General features: G+C 42.3%; 1 protein-coding gene across 3 annotated transcripts; it reads left to right on the top strand.

The window, feature by feature from the left end:
- Positions 1 to 2,167: 2,167 nt before the first annotated feature.
- LOC6505187 (E3 ubiquitin-protein ligase HECW2) lies at positions 2,168 to 19,506 on the top strand. Of its 3 annotated transcripts, XM_032452112.2 has the most exons (5): positions 2,168 to 2,609; positions 2,663 to 5,319; positions 5,385 to 5,551; positions 16,908 to 17,096; positions 18,353 to 19,506. In XM_032452112.2, exons 1-5 carry the CDS (start codon positions 2,177 to 2,179, stop codon positions 19,425 to 19,427), a joined length of 4,521 nt encoding a protein of 1,506 aa, XP_032308003.1. In that variant the 5' UTR covers positions 2,168 to 2,176; the 3' UTR covers positions 19,428 to 19,506. The 3 variants fall into 3 exon arrangements, with proteins under 3 accessions (XP_032308003.1, XP_014760310.1, XP_044573350.1); XM_014904824.3 differs by lacking the exons at positions 2,168 to 2,609; positions 2,663 to 5,319; positions 5,385 to 5,551 and adding an exon at positions 12,189 to 12,457; XM_044717415.1 differs by lacking the exons at positions 2,168 to 2,609; positions 2,663 to 5,319; positions 5,385 to 5,551 and adding an exon at positions 14,666 to 14,970.
- The last annotated feature ends 475 nt before the right edge of the window (positions 19,507 to 19,981 follow it).

Below are 19,981 nucleotides of genomic sequence, written 5' to 3'. Positions count from 1 at the left end.
GGCGAACAATATTTTAAATTCTTTAAAAAAAAACCTATATTTATTATTGAAAACATAAACAATGTTGCAATATACATAAATAATAAATATTAATAATATTAATAAAACGTATAAATATTTGTTATTTGTTTAGTATTTGTTAGTAGTTAAATGGTTGTTTTTTATTCGCTAAGTATGTAAGTCAAGGAAAAGAGATAAAGAGAACATGGAATAATAATTCTACAATAACTGTTTACAGATCGAGCCAAAGCAAAACAGGGAAAAATAATGGTTTTGGTTTGGAAATAAAGGCAATGGAGAATAATGGAAATGATTTTTGGATATAATTTAATTATGTACAGAAAATATATTGAAAAAAATGAATATTAATAAAACGTATAAAAATTTTTTGTTAGTTTAGTATTTGTTAGTAGTTAAATGGTTGTTTTTTATTCGCTAAGTATGTAAGTCAAAGAAAAGAGCTAAAGAGAACATGGAATAATAATTCTACAATAACTGTTTACAGATCGAGCCAAAGCAAAACAGGAAAAATAATGGCAACGGAGAATAATGGCAACTGGCGAAGCTTTTTGGACATAACATGGACATGGACATGGGCATGTAAGTATAAAAAATACATTTCTTAAATTTGTATAAATTTTAAAACATTAGAAACTCTTTTTCACAATTTTATTCTCCTAAAACGAACCGCGCGCTTTATTTTGAATTATTGAAAAAAACCCTATTTTTATTATTGAAAACACAAACAATGATGAATTATTAAAATCAAAATTAATAATAATAATAAAACGTATAAATATTTATTATTATTTAATAGGCTAAAAAAAGCAAAAGAAAGCATAAAAAGAGGCGGATAACAATAATTTGATAAAATAACTGTTAAAAACCAAGCCAAAGCAAAACAGGGAAAACGGGGAAATAGTGGTTTTGCTTTGCAATTAAAGGCAACCGAAAATAGAAACCGACATGGAAAATAGGGGCAAATAAACAATTTTGAAAAGTAACTGTTTGCAAAACGACAGGGAAAAGGGAAATAAATGTAGGGAAACAGGGAAATATGGGAATAATGGTTGGACTTTTGGAAATAATGGCAACTGAAAATAATAGTTGAGATTTTTGGTTGTTATTTATGCGTGTGAATTTATAAATAATACTTGGCAACATATTTCTATATTATTGTGTTTCATTTTTATTACATTTAATATCTAGTTTTTATAAATAATGATATATGTTTGTACATATTTTACCTATTTTTTTTAAGATTTTTTACCAATTTAAATATAATTGTCTTTAAAATTGTAAGTTCTTGAAAAAAAAAAAACATTTTTATTATTGAACATATTTTAAATTATTATCAATTATTTTTCTATGAAATAGAGGGAAAAATAAACATAAATAATAAGAAAGAGAAGAAAATAGGGGCAAATAAATAATTTTGAATAGTAACTGTTTGCAAAACGACGGGCCAAAGCGAAAGTAGGGAAAACGGGGAAAATAATGGCAGTGTTTTGGAAATAATGGCAATGCTTGAGATTTATTTTCTTTTCATTTCCTTTTCATTCAAAAAACACCAATTATAATTCTCCAACGCAAATATTCCATGTATCATTATTTTTATTTCATATTCATTAATCTAAAAACAAATTACAATTTAGTTCCCATTTTAGAATCTAAAATTTAGAACATTATTTGAATTTCCCTTCCCTCTCTTTCTCGTTCCAGCCTTCCACTCATATGGCAGCACTGGGAATGAGAGCTTTTTTGCCCAAAAAATACCAAACTAAATACCAAATACCTCGTTTCTGAGGAATATTCCGCACACACTGTCTGGTCACACTGGAATGAGCAAACCACAAGCGCTTCGTTTTTATTCGCGAAATTTGTTAATTAAAGTGCAATTGGAGAAACTTTGAAGATTAATAAGTGAAGGGAGTGAGCGTGCAATCGCCGATGCATCCGGGCCAGTGAGCGAGTGCGTCCGGAGCCGAGCTGGCGGCGGCAGCGAAATGCGCAGCGCAAACAACGCAAAAGTAGAGCAGTTGCTGTAACGGGAGGTAGGAAAGGGGCAAGGGAGAGGGGCCGAAGGGAGGTGGAGGTGCAAAAGAGGCAGGAAGCGTCTTGATTTTTCGGATAGCCGGACAACTAACGGGACTATCTGGAAAAAAAAATCCGACAGATGGAGCCCCCAGCAGCACCAGTGGCTCTCGCGCCTCTGGCAGCCTCGACGTCATGCCTGGCGGACAGGACAGCTTCCGTGGAGCCTCTGACCCTGCGATCCGAGGCGGAAGAAGGCGAGGAGGAGGACGACGAAGATGAGGATGACGACGACGAGGAGGAGGAGGAGGAGGAGGAAGAAGAAGACGACGAAGAGGAGGATGATGCGAAGGAGGCCTTCTATGAGGCGAGAAATGGCAACGAAAGCGACGATCTGGAGCAGGCCTTTCAAAGTGCTCTTACCCTGGATGTCCAAGTGAATGTGAGTGAAGTGCCAGAGGATTCCCCCAAAGGTGGACCTAGTAGGGATGAACCAGAGCCGGAGCCGGAGCCAGGGCAGGAGGAGCTGCAGCTTCAAGGAGCCTGCGGATTATCGAAGCCATCTAGTAATCACAGTAAGTAGACCCGTAATCACCTAGAATCCCTAATAAACCATCTCCTTCCTTAGCCACCAGAGAAGATAAACCCGTAGAACCACATGAACCCCGCCACCAGACCCTCCTCTCCACCAAATCCTGCGAAACGCCGGCCAACACCACCACCCTCTCGCCCACGAACTCGTACAACGGCAGCATTGGCAGCGACGGCGGCAGCAGCGTGGGTGGCGGTGCCCGGCGCAAGTCCTGGACCCTGTCGCCCCAAAGCGGCAACTCCACGCCGCTCAGCGGCGCCAAGAAGAAGACCAAGCCGGGAGCAGCGGCAGCTCCACCCAGCTCCAGCCTGTCCAGCACCAATGGCGAGGGCTTCAACCTGTGGGTGGCGCGGGAGTGCTTCGAGACTGTGCCCGCCGAGATGGTGGACAGCCTGAGCATGGCCGAGGTCAGCGAGGAGGTGGACGAGGAGGAGGAGGAGGAGGACGAGGAGGCGGCCGCCGTGGAGAGTCTCCTGGGAGCGGCAGCCGCTCTGCAGGCCTCCGCCCATGTCCAGCGCCGCCAGCAGCAGCAGAAGCATCAACAGCTGCAGCTCCAGCCCCACCACCACCAGCAGCACCAGCAGCAGCTGCACCATCACCATCTGAGGCAGCCATCGCCGCCCCAGCATCGACCCCTGGAGCGCTCCTGGCCGCCGAGAGCCGTGGGCCGTGATCTCAAGCTGCAGGGCGATGTCTTCCAGTTCGACATCCTCGACACGGACGAGAGGCTGGCGGAGGAGCTGCCTCCGGGCAGCGGCAGCTCCAACAACTCGCCCCTGGCCACGCCGCCGGTGCGCTTCAAGCCGCTGCTGAAGAAGAAGATCGGGCCGGACAGCTACATCAACACCATCAGCACCCAGAAGGTGCCGGCCCATCAGAGCTACGAGTTCCCCACCTTCCCCAGCTCCTCGGGCGGCGCGGCCTCATCCTCGGCCGCCTCGTCCTCGCCGAACAACCTCCAGTTCCCGTACCTCCGCCAGCACCGTCCGCTCACCCGCGCCCTGTCCAACGGCAAGGCCAGTTCCTCGGAGGAGCAGGCCTCGCCCCGGCTCCTGCTCTCGCCCAAGCGGCCAAGGAGTCCCCCGTCCGGCTGCTCGACGCGCAGTGCCTCGCCCCTGGATTTGAGCCTCAGTCCGGAGCAGCACTCCCCCACCCGGGGCCGGGGAGTGGGCGGCGTCCTGCAGGAGCCAGTGCCACCCGGAACACCCACATTCCACGGCCAGCGGCCGCAGCAGCGCCTTCTCAAGCGTGTGGGCGGTGGAGCCGGAGCTGGAGCCGGAGTCGGAGCCGGCGTGGCCAGTGGCTCCTCTCTGGTCTGCCCGCCCACACCCACGCACCACGCCCGGCGGCACGCCCGCCTCCAAGCCGTCACTGCCAACTCGAGCCTCGCCAGCGGCGTCGGCGGCGGAGTGCCGCACCTAGCGGACCCCGCCCCGTCCGCCGCCTCTAGTCAATTGGACTACATCTACCTGCAGGAGGACGCTGTGGCGCCGGAGCCATCGGGCCAGGAGGCGGCCAGCAGCGACGAGGTGGTCCACATCAGCAGCACCCGACTGCCCTCCATCCCGGAGCGCAGTGCCGCAGCGGCGGCGGCAGCGGCAGCAGCAGCAGCGGCCGCCGCAGGAGCCGCTCTCATGGAGCCCGGAACCGGCGCCGGTTCTGGGGGAGTGGGCAGCGGGGCGGCGGCGGCCACCGGAGAGCCACCACTGCCGCCGGCGTGGGAGGCGCGCATGGACAGTCACGGCCGCATCTTCTACATCGATCACACGACGCGGACGACCTCCTGGCAGCGACCGGGAGCGGCGCCGAGTGCCGGGCCGGCAGGACGGGAGCAGCATCATCGCCAGCAGCTGGACAGGCGCTACCAGAGCATCCGGCGCACCATCACGAACGAGAGCCGGGCAGCGCAGCTCTACAGCCTGCCGACATCCGGTGGCGCCGCAACGAATCCGGCTGCGGCAACGGCATCGCCTCCGCCGCCGACGGCTGCCACGTCGACCGCCGCCGCCACCGCCGCCGGGCTGCATCCCGCCATCCTGATGCTCTGCCGGCCGGACTTCTACTCGCTGCTGCACACCAATGAGGCCGCCCTGGCGATCTACAACCGGAACGCGGCCCTCAAGCACATGGTGATGCGGATCAGGCGCGACCCGCAGTGCTTCCAGCGCTACCAGTACAACAAGGACCTGGTGGCCCTCGTCAACACCTTCGCCCAGCTGAGCCGCGAGCTGCCCTCCTGCTGGGAGACCAAGCTGGACCAGTCCGGCAAGCAGTTCTTCATCGACCACCAGCACCGGCGCACCTCCTTCATGGATCCCCGCCTGCCGGTCGAGTGTCCTCGGGTGGTGCGCCACCGCCAGCAGCATCCCCAGCAGCAGCAGCCGACCGGCTACTGCCATCCGGACCTGGTCGACGGCAACTGCCTCTCGGCCACCAGTGGCCACATCAACGCCAGCCCGGCCTCCTCGGTATCCGGAGTACCGCCGCTGCCGCCGCCCAGGCCCCTGTCCTCCTCCTCCGGCACTGCGAGGAGTCACGGCCATGGACATGGCCACAACTGCACCACGGCGGCGGCCATCGCCTGCCTCAGTCTGGGCGGGGCGGCGGGCGGAGCTGTGGGCGTGGGCGTGGCAGCCGGAGCAGGAGCAGCAGCCGCCGGATACGAAGACGTTCCAATAGCCTACAACGAAAAGGTAATCTCTCGGCTATATGATTCGATTCCTGATGATTTCTAATCCTCTGTGGAATGTCCTTTCAGGTGATTGCCTTCCTGCGGCAGCCGAACATCCTGGAGATCCTGCGGGAGCGGCAAGGACAGCACACAGTCTCCCGGTCGCTGCGCGAGAAAATCAATATCCTGCGAGTGGAGGGCGTCCCGGCCCTCGAGCGCCTGGGCCATGACCTACAATTGACCATTTTGCTGAGGTGAGTGCACTGACCTGGTTTCCGAGAGTGTCGCCATGATTAGGTCATTGGATGGGGGGGATGTGGGGGTTGTGGCATGCAACTTTTAATTAAAAACTTATCCACATGTCAGGGGTTTTTTGATCAAGTTTCGAGTAATTGGATTAGTTTATGGGAGGAAGTGATGTTTCAGGGAGGGAGTGACAGTTCTAAAGTGGCATTTTAAGAGGAAACTAATAATAGAGAAAAATAATACTCTAATATATTTATATCTAAATTGAAGATTGTTTTAGAAAAACAGCTGTTTTAAAGTGAAATTAGTAAAGTAAAGTAAACTAAAAAGATATATCTATTGTTTTAAAAGTGTTATTTTAAACATAGCATTGAAGAATCATAATTTTATGGCACAATTAATACTAATTTTTATAGAAAAAGAGTCCTCTTTCTTGTCCGCTTGTCCGTTGATTATCTTTTCTATTTATATATATTTGTTTTATTTTATATATTATCTATTTATATCTTTAAGAAATATCTAATTATAACATTTATAGATGTAAAATTGTATAACAGCTTCACAAGGGCACATCTCATAGCCTAAAGTTTAGAGCTATGTCCGTTTGTCCGCCTAACTGTCCGCTTGTCCGTTCATTAGAAAGTATAAAGTTGTGTTCTAAACCTAGATATTAATTAAAAAAAAAAAGCCAAGCCTTAACTACACCAATTTTATGAATAAATAGCTTCCAAAAAGGCAGATCTTATAAACTAGAATTAGTTAGTTAGTAGCCATGTCCGCTTGTCCGCTTGTCCGCATACCTGTCCGGTTGTCCGTTATTTATATATTATACCTTTTTGTTCTAAACCTAGATACTAATTTCCAAAAAAAAAAAAAAGCTAAGCCTAAACTACACACATTTTATGAATAAATAATTAAAAAAAAAACAGATCTTATAGACTATAACTAGTAGCCATGTCCGCTTGTCCGTCTGTCCGCTCGTTGTTGCCCGCACTATCTTTTGTACAAATTTTTACTAATTTCTACTATCAAACCTAGAAGGTAGAACCTATCGTAGAATTTCATAATTCCATAACTTCAAAGAGTCAGATCTTACAGACTAGAACTTGTTAGTTAGTAGCCCTGTCCGCTTGTCCGCCTGTCCGCTTGTCCGCTTATTAGTTCGTCTTATTCGAGCCTAGATACTAGACACTAAAGTCTATGATAGACCTGCACCTATAGACCAATTGGGTGTAAAAACAATTTCAAAAAAGCAGATCTTACAGACAATAATTGATAGACATGTCCGACTGTCCGCTTGTCCGCCTGTCCGCTTGTCTGTCCGTTCGCTTGTCCGTCCATTAAATCATAAACTAATGCCATAATAATTCACTCCGCGAATCCCCCACTCGCATGACTCGCATCGAATGGCCGTCATTTCCACCTGCACTTGACGAAGGTTTCCCAGTTCCACCTGGCCAGCAAATGGCAGTGGTGCAGTGGTGCAGTGGTGGTGCGTCATTGGCGGTGGAGTTCTGTGGAGACTCTGATTTGGTGCTGGCTTCGATCGATTTTGGCAGCGGTCCTGCTTGAGTGCCCCGCAACACGTTAATGTGTCTAATTGCTTTTGAAAATTGTGGCGAAGGTCGCTGGAACTAAAAGCACCAAACACCTCCAACTCCAACCAAGTGGGTTCGCAGCAAGGCTAGATTGCCTAATTGGCGGCAAGTATCGAGGAACTGCAGCTCATGCATTTTCTCATAAGCCTCCAAACTCTCAAGGCACCACTTTTAATCTTAATCCCCAATCTTGACAAGTCGCTCTATCTCTATCTCTATTGTGGCCTGTCAGAAAATCTAAAACACCGATTTCAATACCAATTTCAATCCCAATTCCGTTAATACCGATTGAGCCATTTAATTGCACTTCAATTAGCCAAAATGTCCCGCTTCATTGCTCATTTCAAACAAAATGAGCCGTGGGAGTTTTTTTTTCATTGGACTTGGTCTGTGTTTTTTGGTCATTAACCGCAGGAGAGGAAGTAACTCCAAGTCTACTCGGTTCTTATACTATATAGTATAGTATAATATAGTATATAGTATATATCCTATCGATCTTGATCTCGTAAATTTCAATTATAAACGTTTTCTCATTTCCCGTTCGGGTTATTCTCTCATAGATTGTTTATTTTTTTTTAAAGAGTCTGCTATTGAAAATGAAAGTTTAGTCTTGAATTGAGAATCGCGATTGTTATGGGAAGTATTATTTAATTTTTTACAGCCTTGATGGCTTGGCTTTTGGGGATATATATAGGATTATTTTCTGAAATCATCCAGATTAGTATTTATTATTAAATAGGATAGGATAGGATACGATGTAGGATGATAATTAAAAAGCCTATCTATATTTATATAATAGTATTTTAGTAGAATACTAATAATAGCAGTAATAATAGTATATATTTGACATTTTTTTGGTATTTAAATACTTCTTATTGATAATAATCCATTGTCTTTTGAACTAAAAAGTTAAAAGTCCTATTTTTCAATATTTTAATTCCAATTAACTTCAATTTTTTTTCATTTCCATAATATTTTGTATGCTTTTATGGCCAAATATTTGGCAATAAAATAATAATTACATATATTTAGTTTTTAAAATAAAATGTTGGTTTTTTTATTCACAACTTTTTAATTAAACTTCTTAATTAAGGATTTTATGAAGACTACCAGGACTATCTTTAAAAATCATCTTTTTTCATCTACTATTTCTAGCATTTTCAAATAAAAATATTAAAATCGGTTCTAATGGTATAACAAGTTTTTAAAAACTATAATATTAATACAATAATAATGGTAAATGGTATAAATAAATTAAATGAGATATAGAATCCATTTTAAATCCATATTTCATTTGGATTTTTGCTTTTTAGATCATATTTTTAATGTTTTTAGATCATGTAATTTGTTCGATGTGATGAAATATGATCTAAAAACCATTAACATATGATCTAAAATTATATATATTTTATCTTTTAGCTCCAAATTTGTCAATTTATATTTTAGCTTATTTTCTTCTGCTAGTTTCTTGATTAATTTCCCCCTTTCCCCTGGCACTTTATGATAATTTCCTCGAATTTATTAGAGAACCTCCTAATACCCAAAGCCTAATGGCTTTTAAAGTTTTCTGAACCTAGAGTCTAGACTCATAAGGTGATTTACGAAATACTCGATCACTGATCACTACTTCTGAGTGACAGAAGCTGGCGATAACTGGGGGGTTATTGCACAACTCCGTAACGGATCGGATCGGGTCGGATTGGATGGCAGGAGGATGGCAGAGGATTAGGTCACGCCGCCAGACCAGCTCCACTCGCTCATTACTCATGGACCCCCCCACTTTTCCGCCTCGGTGAGCCATTAATAAGTTGGCTGGAAAGTAAACACTCGCTGGAAAGTTTACCCATGCACTTGATGATGATTATTTTCTCAAGTAATATTCAAATTTCGCCAATCGCCAATGGGTTAAATATTGTGGAATTACCTGCGAACGAAAATAGAGGTCTTGAATAGAGGCTATTTATGGCCTTTTTTCGGTGGCGAGTGCCACGCCCCGAGAAGCTCGAACAGCTGCCACATAAATATGAGAATATTGCAAGTATTCCGAGGGCTCTCTTCTCCTCACCACTAATCCCTAAGACTGAGTCCGAGTCGGAATCGGAGTCGGAGGCACTCGGTTTTAACCCAATTCCAAAACGAAGCATAATTTATGGCCAAAAATAAAGAAGAAAAAGTGGGCAAAAATAGAAGAACTCCTCCTTTAAGGGGGTGTGCCAGTGTCGTCATCTATATCTCTATAGAGGGGGGGAACATATCATCATTATCATAATCATAATCATTATCATCGGCACCCCCGCCGGAATGGAAGGGAATTATCATTGAACTTTGTCGCTTCGTCGCTGAAGCGTTGACAAGTTTTCAGTTTACTTGGGAGTTTACTTTTATTTTTAGGGGTATGGTTCTTAGGTCATTGGGTTTGTTGCAGGATTTTATAAGTCACTAGTATTTATTAGTTATTTTAGTAGTTACTATTTAGTAGCTATTATTATTTGGAATTAAAAGAATTCGAATAAATATTTTGGTAGAAGATTTGGAATTAAAAGAACAAAAATAAAGACTTGAAAGAGCTAAATTATTTAGGGGTTCTGAAAAGTATATTAAAATTATTAAAATATTATAAAATTATTAAAATATTATATAAAATAATTGAACAAAAACATAAATTTTTATGAACTTTTTAAGTTGAATTTTTAAACACTTTATAAAGTACTTAAAAATACAATTTCGAAACAAAAGAATTTTTCTCTAATTCTTATAAATATTATTACAATTAAAAAAATTAATTAATTTCAAAAAAATAATATAAAATTATAATAAAATGATTATTTTTTTAATTCAAACAACAATAAAAATAGTTCAATTCTGTTTTGTTTCAAAAACGCCTGTTTTTAGTTCTAAAAAATGGTTTAAAAAACATGATCATTTTTATCTAAAAACTATAATTCTAAACACATGTTCTAAAAATACCTAAAAAGATAAGAAATGTGTTCTAAATCCTTTAAACTTTTTAAAAGAAAACTTAGAACCAAAAAATTCTTAATTTCTATACTATTATTATTAATTAACTTATATAAGATGCTATATATTAAAAAAATAAAATGAAGAGCATCTTATATTCGTTTTAAACTCAAAACAGTAATTTGCGGAAGTTGGCGTTGAAGTTTGGGGCCAACTGCTGTTTGCCGTTTAAATTTGAACCGTCGAAGGGAATGTTTTTCTTGTTTTTTTTTCTATTTTTTTTTTTCAGTTTCAGTTCATTGGGTTTTCGGTTTTTGGTTTTCGGTTTTGGGGCGGCTACTGGGCACTGGGCTGGGCTGCGCATGCGTGCAGTTCGATGGGGACATTGGAGCTCTGAAAGTGAAGCCAGAGGCCCAAAAACAAAACTCTGAAAATGAAAATGAAAATGAAACTGAAACTGTGCTGGAGTCATGAGTAGAGACAGTGACCGGCGTTTGTTTTTATTTTTATTTTTTTATTTTTATGGCTTGGCTTCCGTTTTGGGGCGTGCTAAATGTGTGGGCGTGGTCGTGGTCGTGGTCAGAGCCTAGGGGTTGGGGGTGGTAGGCCCGACGACCACCGCCTTGGGCGATGAGCGAACAATTATAGTCATGAGCGAACAGAGCCCAGTCACAGAGTCTCACACAGTCACCCGCCGAAGTGCCATCTCCCGAGTGCACTCCTCGTGGGGTGACTCAATGGGAGCTGGGGAGCTGGGGGGCAGCATGGGAGGGGAGATCCCGAATCGGAATCCGAATACGATTCTCAAAACGATTCCCATAGCGATTCCCAACCCGAATCCGTATCCAAAGTCATGCCGTCAACAGCTGACACTGCACAGTGTGACGAGTTGTTTCAAAACGGGTTTAAAAATGATTTTTAATTCATATTGTTCCCTATTTTATTTAATCCCTATTTTATTACTTCCATAAAGTTCTTCAAAAAAAAGGTCGGATTTTGAAAATGTTCTTTCTTTTGATGAAAAATTGTTGCTATAATTGGTCTCAAAATTAAAAATTTTGCGAATTTTATAGTGTCTTATAATATTTAATTTTTTTCATAATAAACTTTTTACATTTTTTTGTGTGTTTGGGATAAAACAAAACCTTTTCAAAAAGTTTTTATCAATATTTTTATTTTTAAAATTTTCTCCCAAAAACTGTTATTTTCAAATTCTTATTCTTACTTATTTCTTTTCAAATATTATTTTTCAAAAATTTTCCCTAAAAAACGGTTTTTTTTAAAACAATACTTTCCAAAACTTTTTCCAAAAAAATTTTTTTTTAAACATTTTTATGAAATTTTTTTCAATAACTTTTTTGTGAAAACATTTTTTCAAAAACAGTTTTTTTTAAATTAATAATTAAGCACGTTTAACACTTCTCACATATAATATAGAAAGTATTAAACCAAATTGAACTAAATAATTTGAATACTTATCTCATTAAGGAATAAAGTAAAATAGCTCGCATTTTTTTCATCAAAATATTGTCTGATTAAAACCCACTGTGGGTTGACCCTCTAATGATTAACCAGCTCGGCTCTGTGACCCAGGGTGCGGCGGAGGAGTCAGTTGCACTACCACTACCACTGCCACTGTCGATCGTCTTGCACAAAAAAGTGAAATAGAAAATAACAGTATAAGAGTAAAAAACAAAAAAAAATAATAATAATAATAAAAAAAGAAAAAGTCGAAAAAAATAAAATCGAAAAACCGAAACAGAACGAATAGAAACCAAAACCAGGCGAATAATTAAATAATTTGTGCTGCCGCCCAAATTGATTTCATATTTATCGGCGAGGCGGCTAGACGAGCGCAGGCATTCTGCAATCGGCGGTCGGACAATCGAGTAGCAGTGGCATAAGTCGCCGGGTCCGGGTCACAAAACTCAACTAAATAGTACTGGGGAGAGTCCTTCCCTCCGTCACAATATTATTATTTTTATTATAAATATTATATCAAATATATATATTTTTTTATCTGCAAACTCCGCCGGTTCCGTTCCGTTCCGTTCGCTTCTACTTCGTTTCGTTTTTTGTGTTTTCATTTTTTGTTATTTTTTTCGAGCAAAGCCCAGAGCGCTTCTATTCAAAGAAGCAGAAGCATTTCGACACCCGGAGCGCGTAGACCGTTATTCGTTAAAAAATAAATCAAAAATATACATAGTATTTATTAAAGTTATAAATTAGAAAAAAAAAAGAAACTTACAAGAGATCTGTGGATCTTAGTGATGATCAACTATTTGGTTCTCAAATCCCTGGCTTCTCGCACCGCGACATGGGCTTTCTTTCGAAGGCTGCCTACATTGTGTGGGCCGTGTAAGTACTTCCGATCCATGGATCTCTCAGTCTTGGAGGTTTTTGGACAAGAAATCCCCTAATTAGTTGAGAAAATCCCCCTAAATTGTGGGCCCTGCCAGTCCAAGACCTTGTTTAGTCATCGACTTGTTTGCTGTTTGTTTTATTTGCGATGTAAATTACATTTGAATCATATTTTCCAGCCAGGGACTGTTTTGTTTTCTTTGGTTAGTGTTATCAGGAGGAGGTGTTAGGCCAACAAACCAAGGACCTACTAGGGCGGGGAATTTTTGGGGGGGGGAAATAAACAAACTATTATTTTTATTTATTAGTTTAGGTAATTGCTTTATAAACTTTAAATAAACAAACTAGGAGACATGAAATCTTAACAAACAAATTAAAAAAAAAGAGTTGTAGAATTCTTCTTTAATATATCCATTTTTAAATATTACAAAACTATAAGGTCAGACCTTCCTGAAGAAATAATTGTTAAAACATTGATTACATTTTTCATATTTATTTCAAAAGTGGATCTTGTATTAGACTTCAAGGTATTTTTCATAAAAGAAAATATAAAAAATAATTAACAAAATATTATTTATTATAAATAATATATTTTACTATGAAATAAACATAATAACCCTTTAAAAGGGGTTCTCTAAGTAAGCAATCTAAACAACTAACGGCTCTAAAAGAAAAAGAGACTAATTTAATATTAAATATTTTCAATCAACTTATTATCATGAAAACTATATAATTTTAAATAAATCCCATGGAAAAAACACAAATATCCCCTGATAGATGCCATAGGTCTAGATCTATTTCAAAAATGCCACCAATTTCCTAGTAAACATCTTCGAATCCCCACAAACAATGCATCTGTGCCAGCACATCTCCCGTTTCCCATTCACTTCCCTTAAAAAAAAACTAAAAATTCCCATCGAAAGAAGTGCTTGGGTTGCGAAAACGAGATCACATCCTGTCCTGTCCCCGAACTGCATCCGATTTTTGTTTACCATCTGGGGGGGAGGAGGAGGATGAGCTTCCACTGCGGGTGCGGGCACTGCACTTTTCTGCATCCACTCTTAACTACGTGCTGGTGCATCCCAAGCAGCGGAGATGCGGAGATCGAGTTGCACTCGGGGCATCCCCTTCCATTCCCACGACTCCTCCTGGCCACCCGGAGGAGGCAGCTCCGGATCCATCCGGAATGCAGTGTAAAATGCCAGAGGAATGCCAAGTAGACACTTTTCTTAGATTCTTATTTTGTAATTTGTGTGGGAATCTAGCCCTAAATCTTATTCTTTAGTTTTTGGATCAAGTTTCTGATTTGGAATATTTTTGGGATAATATTTTGGGATATTCTAGACCAAGGATCTGTTTCTTCAAGTGCCTGCTTTGTTGTTTGTATTTTTTTTTATTTTATGACTTGTTTTTGGGCCAAGTGGCTCTTGATTTGTAAACTGATCGATTTTGTAACTAAATGTTACGATTTTGGATTAGATTTCAGTTGCCCAAGGGGTAGGGTGGGGTATTTCTTTTATTATTGATTAGGGTTTTGAAATAATTAAAATTATTAAGAGGAATTTTTGATTATTATTAGTCTACAGAGGGGATTTTTAGGGGAATTTTATTACATTCTTTAATTAAATTAGTAAAAATAGTAAAGAAATTGAACAGTAATGGAAGTATTAAAAATAAATATTAAAAAAGTAGGTTATATATAAAGTAGTTATATATATAGTTAGTTATAGTAGTATGTGGTATATAGTTATATTTTCAATATAGTATTATCAACTAAACTCTATATAGTATTATATTCTCAAAAACACTAAATATTTCAAGGGAATTTAATGAAAAGTATATCAAATTATAAAATTTTCAACCCGTTTAGTAGGAAGTATCTCCAAGAACTAAACTATTTCACCAAAAACCCCTACTTTTAACCCCCAACTCTGATATCCCAATGGGATTAAAACCCTATTTGGCCTATAGAACCCTATAATAACTAGCTACCAAGCTGAATAATAATATTAATGCACTTTTTGAATAACCCACCAAGTTCCATATCCAAATCCCACCCGAAAGTAGAGCCCTAAATGGGTTAAGGCTCCATTATCAGACTTTTCTTATCGCTCTTATCGTGCTATCTCGCTTGCCACCCTCACCCCGGCCAGCTATCGCTCTCTCTCTGTCACTCGCACTGCAGGTAATGGCGCTGCACTGGGGAGTCGTCCGGACTCCGGAGTGGAGAACCCCCAGAATCAGTCGCCCGCCTGCTTTTGTCCGATTGGGAATTGAATTTTACCAAAAATATTATTTTTTTTTGTTGATTTTCGGCGTGTGCTTGTGTAGTTTTTTTTTGTTTTTATTTTTTATTTTTTTTTCGAGCGATTTAGTGCGTCGCTAATTGAGAATCCATTTGGGATTTACAACCCAGATCCAAAGCCACAGCTCAGATCCAATCCCAGGCCAGGAAGCCCAGCCATGGGCCTCTTCTCCAAGTTCGTCTACACCTTCCACATGTGGGAGAAGTACGTGAGTCGCCTCCGCCTCCTGCCTCCTGCCTCCTCCGTTCAATTCTTGTTTTTTTTATTACCAAATACCAGCATAAAAAAGTGTCCCTCCCTGTTTTTATTTTGGTTTTTGTTTGAAATGTGATATCATGACAGATTTTTTGGCAAATAACTTCTTAAAATTATTGAAATTTTTGGAAGAAAAAGGGAGGAATTATTTAATAATCTTTTCCTTCATAAATCCTTACTTTTTTTGCCTAAAATTTCCCTTACTTTTAATCTTTAATCTTTTGAAAGAAAAGCTTCTTTCTACTCTTTCCAGAATTATGAAATTCCTTAGTCTTCAATGGCCTTTATCAGCTCCCAGCTCCCAGTCCTATTTCCGCACTTTTGTGGAAAAAGTGACCAAAGCCGAGAGAGTCAGTGACCCATGGGGGGGTTATACTATACGGTCTAGAGTCTAGACCGATTACTTGCACTTGTCCGCCTGTCCGCTGTCCGCCTGTCCGCTGTCCGCCTGTCCGCTTGTCCGTTGCGGACAAGCCCACTTTCCGAGCGATACAATAACACGAGTTCTTTGTTAAAATATTAAATTGTGGGCGCTGGATGATGACACCCAGAAGGCACTTCGCCTTCGCCGTATTTTCAATCGAAAATAGCCTCTCTTTTTTTGCATTTTTAAATTTCGTTAATTGTGGCTTCCTGTTTTGTAAAAAAATGGAAAGTAATTTGACACGATATGTGGTACTACTACCCGGGTAGACTGTAAGCATTAATTAGTTGATCAGTTTTCATTTTTTATAAAAAATTGCCAAAAAAAAAAAGGGGGAATAATATAATGTAGAGCTCTAATTCGGGAATTAGTCACTTCCGAAGCGATAATTGGCCGCAAAACTGTTGTCACTATTGGTGGTGAGACACACCCCCCCTCCTCCTCCTCCTCCTCCTTTTCAATTTGAAAATAAAATAAAAAGAGAAATAATATTTAGGAAAAAAAGAAAAAAAAAAAACAGAGCCCCCCCACCTTCTGAAATGCGGTCGACCGCCATAATTTGCGTTATTAATTGGCCAATTTTCAATTTCAAGTTGAAGGCCAAATCGCCAGCACTCTAAAAAATAATAATAATCAAAAATAGTAACAAAAACAAAAGCAAGAGGCAATTTGCGGAGTAACTAACTAAGAAAAACTTAGAACCCAATTAGTTGGTTAGTGTTTGGAGGGAAATATTCTCCAAGCCATTGTTTTTTGTGATTTAATCGAAGGCCAATCGGTAATCGATTGGAAAACGCAAAAAATTCTTCCGCCTTCCAACTGCAAAGAGGGCGTGGCGGAAGAAAGAGACTGCAAGCCTTCTCCAAGTGACCTTATTTCAGGCCTTCCTTGGGCCTCTAGCCTCTAGTTCTCTGGAATTCTGGACTTCAAGGCTTGCATTAATATCTGTGACAAACCACTTGGCCCCTGACCCCCTTGCCAAGTCTGATTTCATCTCCGAAGAATCGTCTTCTCCATCTACTATATGATTCTTCTCACTAGACTAGAGAGTCTAGAGTGTAGACACGTCACTCCCCGAGGCAGCTGCAGCTTCGTTCTGGTTCTCTGATGCAATAATTTGAACTGAAAAGCAACTGTTTGCAATTGATTTGGTTCTTGGCCCGAGAGTGTCTCTCGTATCGGGTTTCTGGCCAGTAATCGGCTGGAGGTAATTGGAGTGGGGAATAATTTCCAACCAATATCGCCACAAATATCAAATGTTAAACACCAACAGGAACAGTGCCAAAGTCCGGAAACTATTTATCTCACATCCAATATCGGATCGGTGTCCTTTGGAGGCTAATCAATTGTCGGCTTAGCGATACCCGATTCCCGATAGCCTCTCTATTTAGATTTATTACCCACCTCCCCACCTGCCATTAATCTCTCTACTAATTCCCAACGCTTTCATTATCTTTCGCAGCCTGTTCGAGCAGGAGATCATGAGCTACGTCCCCATCGAGGAGCGCAGTCCCCAGGGCTCCCCGGTGCTCAGCTCCCGGATGCCGCAGCGGGCGCCGCCTCCCTTCCGCCGGGACTTCGAGGCCAAGCTGCGCAGCTTCTACCGCAAACTGGAGTCCAAGGGATACGGCCAGGGACCCCACAAACTCAAGTAAGTTTTTTTCAACAATTTATGGACAATTTTTCATTTTTTTTTTTTATTTGGAGGTCTAAAAACTTTAAGGGCTTTGTTTTTATTATTAATTGTCCGATTTCCAAGCAAATTACCATGATTAGTAGATCGAATTAGTAGCGATTCTTATTATCAGGAAAAGGGATTTTTTTTGGGACTTTTTTGTTTACTTTCTGAGGCTTACTTCAAAAATACTGGGAGTGCTGGGGATGCCTGTATTTCGGCCAATAGAAGTCTATTTCCGAAGGGGAGCACTTCCAAGTATTCCTAGAAGTATTTCCCGCCATTCTGCTTCAAAATCTGGGTACACAGTATTTTGGGACTTTTTTTTTTAGATTCTAGAGGTCCCCTGCGAAAATACTGGGAGAGCCAGCCATGGCTGTATTTCGACCAAAAGGCATCCAGTACCCTCGGGGAGCACCTTAAATGATTCGTAGAAGTATTTCCCACCATTCTACAGAAAAATCCAAATACAGAATATTTTGGGACTTTTTTTTTGACATTCTGGAAGCTCCCTCTGAAAATACTGGGAGTGCCAGGGATGCCTATTTTTCGGCCTATTGGCCACTCATTACCCTATGGGAGCACCTTAGATGATTTCTATAAGTATTCCCCATTAGTTTGCATCAAAATCTGAAAAGAGATTATTTTTAGATTTTTTTTAGATCTTTTGTTTACTTTTTGGAACAACCTGAGAGTGCCAGAGATGCCTGTATTTCGGCCAACAGGCATCCATTTCTTAAGGGAAGCACCCTGGATGGTTCCTAGAAGTATATCCTATTATTCCTCAGCTAAATTTAGGCCCAGAATATTTTGGGACTTTTTTGGGACCTTTTTGGAGGTTCCCTGCGAAAATACTGGGAGAGCCAACAAAGCGAATATTTCGGCCAAAAGGCATCCACTACCGTAAGAAAGCACCTCCAATGATTCGTAGAAGAATTTCCCACCATTATGCATCAAAATCCGGGCCTAGAATATTTTGGGACTTTTTTGTTTACATTCTGGAGGCTCCCTCTGAAAATACTGGGAGTGCCAGCGAAGTCTATATCTCTGCCAAAAGGCATCCGATTCCAAAACAGAGCACCTCTATTGACTCGCAGAAGAATTCCCCGCCATTCTGCATCAAAATCTGATGTTTCTAAACATTTTTCCAAAATATTCCCCAACTGAAAATTGTCCATAAATATTAGTATAAAACAAAAAAAGAAAATATTTTAAATAATTTCTTACCACAGGCTCCACATCCGACGAAGCCACTTGCTGGAGGACGCCTTCCGGCGGATCATGTCCGCCAACAAGAAGGACCTGCAGCGCGGTCGCCTGGCCGTGCTGTGGGACACGGAGGAGGGCCTGGACTACGGCGGACCGTCGCGGGAGTTCTTCTTCCTGCTCTCCCGGGAGCTGTTCAACCCGTACTACGGCCTGTTCGAGTACTCCGCCAACGACACGTACACGGTGCAGGTGTCGCCGCTGTCGGCGTTTGTGGACAACTGCCACGACTGGTTCCGGTTCAGCGGGCGGGTCCTGGGCCTGGCCCTGGTCCACCAATACCTGCTGGACGCCTTCTTCACCCGGCCCTTCTACAAGGCCCTGCTCCGGCTGCCGGTGGCGCTCAGCGATCTGGAGTCGCTGGACAACGAGTTCCATCAGTCGCTGCAGTGGATCCGCGACAACGACATCGGCAGCGGCGTCGATCTCGGCCTCACGTTCTGCGTCACCGAGGAGCTGCTGGGCCGGATTGTGGAGCGGGAGCTGAAGCCCGGTGGCAAGAACATGATCGTCAACGAGAAGAACAAGAAGGAGTACCTCGAGCGGATGATCAAGTGGCGGCTGGAGCGCGGCGTCCAGGAGCAGACCGAGTCCCTGGTCCGGGGCTTCTACGAGGTGGTCGACTCCCGGCTGGTCTCCGTCTTCGATGCCCGGGAACTGGAGCTGGTGATCGCCGGCACCGCCGAGATCGACACCAACGACTGGCGCCTGAACACCGAGTACCGGTCCGGGTATCACGACAACCACCAGGTGATCGTGTGGTTCTGGCAGGTGATCGAGCGCTTCAGCAACGAACAGCGCCTCCGACTGCTGCAGTTCGTGACCGGCACTTCCAGCATCCCCTACGAGGGCTTCTCCGCCTTGAGGGGCTCCACTGGACCGAGGCGATTCTGCATCGAGAAGTGGGGCAAGCCGAACGCCCTGCCCCGGGCCCACACCTGCTTCAATCGGCTGGATCTGCCGCCGTATCCGACGCCGGAGCTGCTCTACGAGAAGCTCCTGCTGGCCGTCGAGGAGACGAATACGTTTGGTATCGAGTAGTCACGTGATACAGCACCGCCGCCGCCTCCTTATGTTGCACCAAAAAAAACAAAAACAAAAACACACCAAACACCTATGACATGCACCTGAAGCGCTTTACTTTCGATTTTAGATGTTTTTTGTAATTGTGTAAGGCTAGTTTAGTGCCCCCCGCCCCGGCTGGGAGCAGGCCACAGTCTCTGGGTCTATTCCGAAGTGGTAGTAGAGAGTGTCGAGAGCAGTCCGTGAGAAGAATCGATGAACGAGAGCTGAAGAAGCGGCTGCTGAAGACGAGAGTTTGCAGAAAAGTAAGCAGAGTCTACAGAAGAGTCAAGAATCAAGAATCAAGAATCAAGAAAATAACACTCTACGATAGAAATACTTTTTGGGATTATAGTAGCTGTAACCCAAGTAAGTTGAAGTTTTTATATTTGGTTTTCTTTTTTTTTTTAACATTTCAAAATTTAAATTCCAAACTAACCACATGAAGAAGATAGTTTTGAAGACTTTTAGACCCAAAACTGGTTACTAGCAGTAGTATATTGTTTTTTTAAATAATTTAATGTTTCAAAAAC

This window comes from Drosophila ananassae, chromosome XR (genome assembly GCF_017639315.1).
Source record: "Drosophila ananassae strain 14024-0371.13 chromosome XR, ASM1763931v2, whole genome shotgun sequence".
NCBI classification, from domain to species: Eukaryota; Metazoa; Arthropoda; class Insecta; order Diptera; family Drosophilidae; genus Drosophila; species Drosophila ananassae.
The sequence above is the reverse complement of the archived record's forward strand: the minus strand, read 5'-3'. Positions and strand labels throughout refer to the sequence as shown.

Excerpts from the sequence above, each read along its gene's own strand:
- LOC6505187 (XM_032452112.2), top strand. The coding sequence starts at position 2,177 with ATGGAGCCCCCAGCAGCACCAGTGGCTCTCGCGCCTCTGGCAGCCTCG. Across the intron at positions 2,610-2,662 it reads GAAGCCATCTAGTAATCACA|CCACCAGAGAAGATAAACCC; the intron begins GTAAGTAGACCC and ends CTCCTTCCTTAG. Across the intron at positions 17,097-18,352 it reads CAGGGACCCCACAAACTCAA|GCTCCACATCCGACGAAGCC; the intron begins GTAAGTTTTTTT and ends TTCTTACCACAG.